Source organism: Daktulosphaira vitifoliae, unplaced genomic scaffold (genome assembly GCF_025091365.1).
Source record: "Daktulosphaira vitifoliae isolate Bord-2020 unplaced genomic scaffold, ASM2509136v1 Scaffold_290, whole genome shotgun sequence".
NCBI classification, from domain to species: Eukaryota; Metazoa; Arthropoda; class Insecta; order Hemiptera; family Phylloxeridae; genus Daktulosphaira; species Daktulosphaira vitifoliae.
Genome location: NW_026099855.1, coordinates 2889 through 5780, shown reverse-complemented (window position 1 = coordinate 5780; position 2892 = coordinate 2889). Strand labels below are relative to the sequence as shown.

The following is a 2892-nucleotide window of genomic DNA, read 5'->3' as shown; positions in this document are numbered from 1 at the left end:
TATTTTGTTTTATATCTTAACAGAATCTATCGTCATTTGCTCTATAATATATTACTTGATTATTAAACACGATAAGATAAAAATTTCCGTGAAAAAATGACAAAAATCTTAATCATAACGGATATAATATGTAAAAAAGCAATTAAATTAGTACTTAACTACTTAAAATTAAAAATACAATTAAAATATTAAAAGCGGTTTGTGGATTATACAAACTATGATTTTAGCAACTTATGTGCTTTTGCATATGATTGAGACGTAAAAAAAAATGAATGTATAAATTAATTAAATTTATTTAAACCTAATTCTTCATAGTAAACTTTTATAACATTTTTAGAAAATACAATAAGTTTGTTACAAGCAGATGAAAAATTGTCGGTATTTATTGACTCGGGTATGTCAATATTTAACAATAAATTTCGAAATGGACATTGTTTTTCATGTGTTTTTTTTAATAATCTACTATTAAATGTTATATATTTTAGAAATTCTGAGAAATTTCGTATGGTTTTCCTTACTGTTTTCTGGTTATTGACATCATTTTTGCTATTCAAAATATCCAGGGAATAATTAACAAGTTTTATCTTCTCAAGTAATTTTGTTATTGAACTACAAAAACATTTTAAATTCGAAAAACAATTGTCATGAAAATATTCTCCTATTAGTTTATTTAAAGATACCAATGTTTTATACATTATATCAAACATTTTAGTTGTCTCATGAACTGCATCAAAAATTTGTCGCACTAAATTTATATATATTACAAAATAACATTGAAATCTTACTTTATCACAAAAATTTAATAGGAAAATTACATAGTCGCAATACTTAAACATTATTTCTGTATAAATGCACTTGATCAATCTTAATATATTTTGTTTTTTGCAATGAAAATTAAGTTTGTCTGCTGGGTGTCTAAGAATACGATCTACGCTTATAACTTGATCATTAAATACAATATTAATATTTTTCAACGATTTCCATCCACTTTCATTAGTAATTGTATTTATTAGTTGGATTACTTGCTTTTGGCTAGTTTTATCATATATATGAACTGGATGTCTGAATCTACAATAAAATATATGCAATGTGATTTATTAAGTACACATTCTCTACTTTTTTCGTTAAATCAAGTTATTATAAGAAAAAATTATTCCACACGGTAGGTTTTAGGGGCAACTTTTGAAAATTTAATAGATACCTATTGTTACTTTGTTTGTTAGATAATGGTGAATGAATTATATAAAATATTCACTGGCTCGTAATCAGTTCGATAACTTTATTTTTTGAGTTAACAAACTTGTTAAGTATATATACGAGGAGTACACAATGTTGAAGTCTTATTGGATTAGGGAGCATAGATTCTCATATAGCGTATAAACATTATTTCAACATTTTTTTGTTTACCATAAATAAGGGAAGTACAATCGATGCCTTAAAAGTAACCACAATTAAACGAAACATATATGATTAATTATTTAGTTAGCGCGACAAATAATACAATTCAGTTACTTAAAAATAAATTTTGTTATATTTTACCCTCAACCCTACCCCAGACGAAATACAGAAGAATTTTATAGATCTATCGGTAGTACAAGAATAAAAAGAATAAATTTGACAATTAATGACGTTAATTAAAAAGTTTTCTTTATTGCTCTACAGAGTTTTCAAATAAATTTTCTTACCCTTCTTTTTTTGATTCTAAAACTTGTTCAAAACCAAGATTTTTGTAGAATTTTGTAGAAATTTCAACGTAATACACGTTAAGCCATTCACTTAAATAATGGCTCAATTCAATGTGTTTATAATGTAGCGCTTTATAGTCTTCTAGATTCTCTTCAAGTAAACACTTTGGTTTATGATTGTAAACAATTAAACTAATTTTCTCTTTCATTTTCTGATAGGTCTCGTGACCTTTTCCTTCAATAAAACTGTTTACATCTAAAATAACCTCATAAGCATCTTTTTTTGTGTTTGGATCGTTTGGATCGATAAAAATCCGTGCATTTTGTTGACTTTTTAATGTTGAATACTCTACAAAAGTATAAATATCATCTACTATAGGTATTGAGAAAGCTTTTTTTCCTAATGCTATTAATTTAAAATCTATGTTGCTAAGATAGTTCATTACATTGTATAACTGTTCAAACATGGTTTTTGAATTTTCCACAACACTTTGAAGTACAACTATACAACTTAATAAATCATCTCCCAGATTGAAGTCATAATATTTTTTACATTGGTTAGCTATAGTGCGAATATGATCAATAAATGTTTTGATAACTTCTGCGTACATGTAATTTAACACATTAATTATAGCGTCGAATTTTTTTGATAGCGTTAAATTACTCTCTTTACAAAGAATGTCCTTAGCATTAAATCTTAACCATGTAGAGGAGTCATTCTTAATATCTAAATTCTGTATAAAATCCCATCCAACTTGTTCCTTTATATGATCCATTACTCCTGACAAATATTTCTCATATGTTTTTGGTCTTATTTTGCAACTCACAAAGCATTTTGTAGTTAGAATCCAAAAAGTATAAAAAATAGAATAAAATAACTTTGGTAACATGATTCACAATTTTAATTACACAAATTTTGGAATCAGTAAAATTTTATTAGAACTAATTAATATTCCGTTTAAAATATATATTGTACCTAACATTTTTATATCATTTTTATTTAATATAATATTTTAAACAAACACAGCGGTTGATTATTTTTAATTGTTTAAATAATATATTTAACACAATTTTTTTTATATACCTTATACTTAAAATTTGTATTAACTTTAAATGTCTAATCCATAACTATAACTTTATTTTCACACCATTACATTTGGTTCAATAAAAGCAATTTATTTTATTTTATAAATAGAGTGTTATTTTT

At 24.7% G+C, this 2892-nt stretch overlaps 1 protein-coding gene across 1 annotated transcript; it reads right to left on the bottom strand.

Annotated features, from left to right (window-relative positions):
• Nucleotides 1-275: 275 nt before the first annotated feature.
• LOC126909351 (uncharacterized) lies at nucleotides 276-2627 on the bottom strand. The gene is made up of 2 exons (XM_050691763.1): nucleotides 1686-2627; nucleotides 276-1068 (listed from the first exon to the last, which is right to left on the bottom strand). The coding sequence occupies exons 1-2, from the start codon at nucleotides 2573-2575 to the stop codon at nucleotides 282-284; spliced, it is 1677 nt and encodes a 558-aa protein (XP_050547720.1). The 5' UTR covers nucleotides 2576-2627; the 3' UTR covers nucleotides 276-281.
• Between the last annotated feature and the right edge of the window lie 265 nt (nucleotides 2628-2892).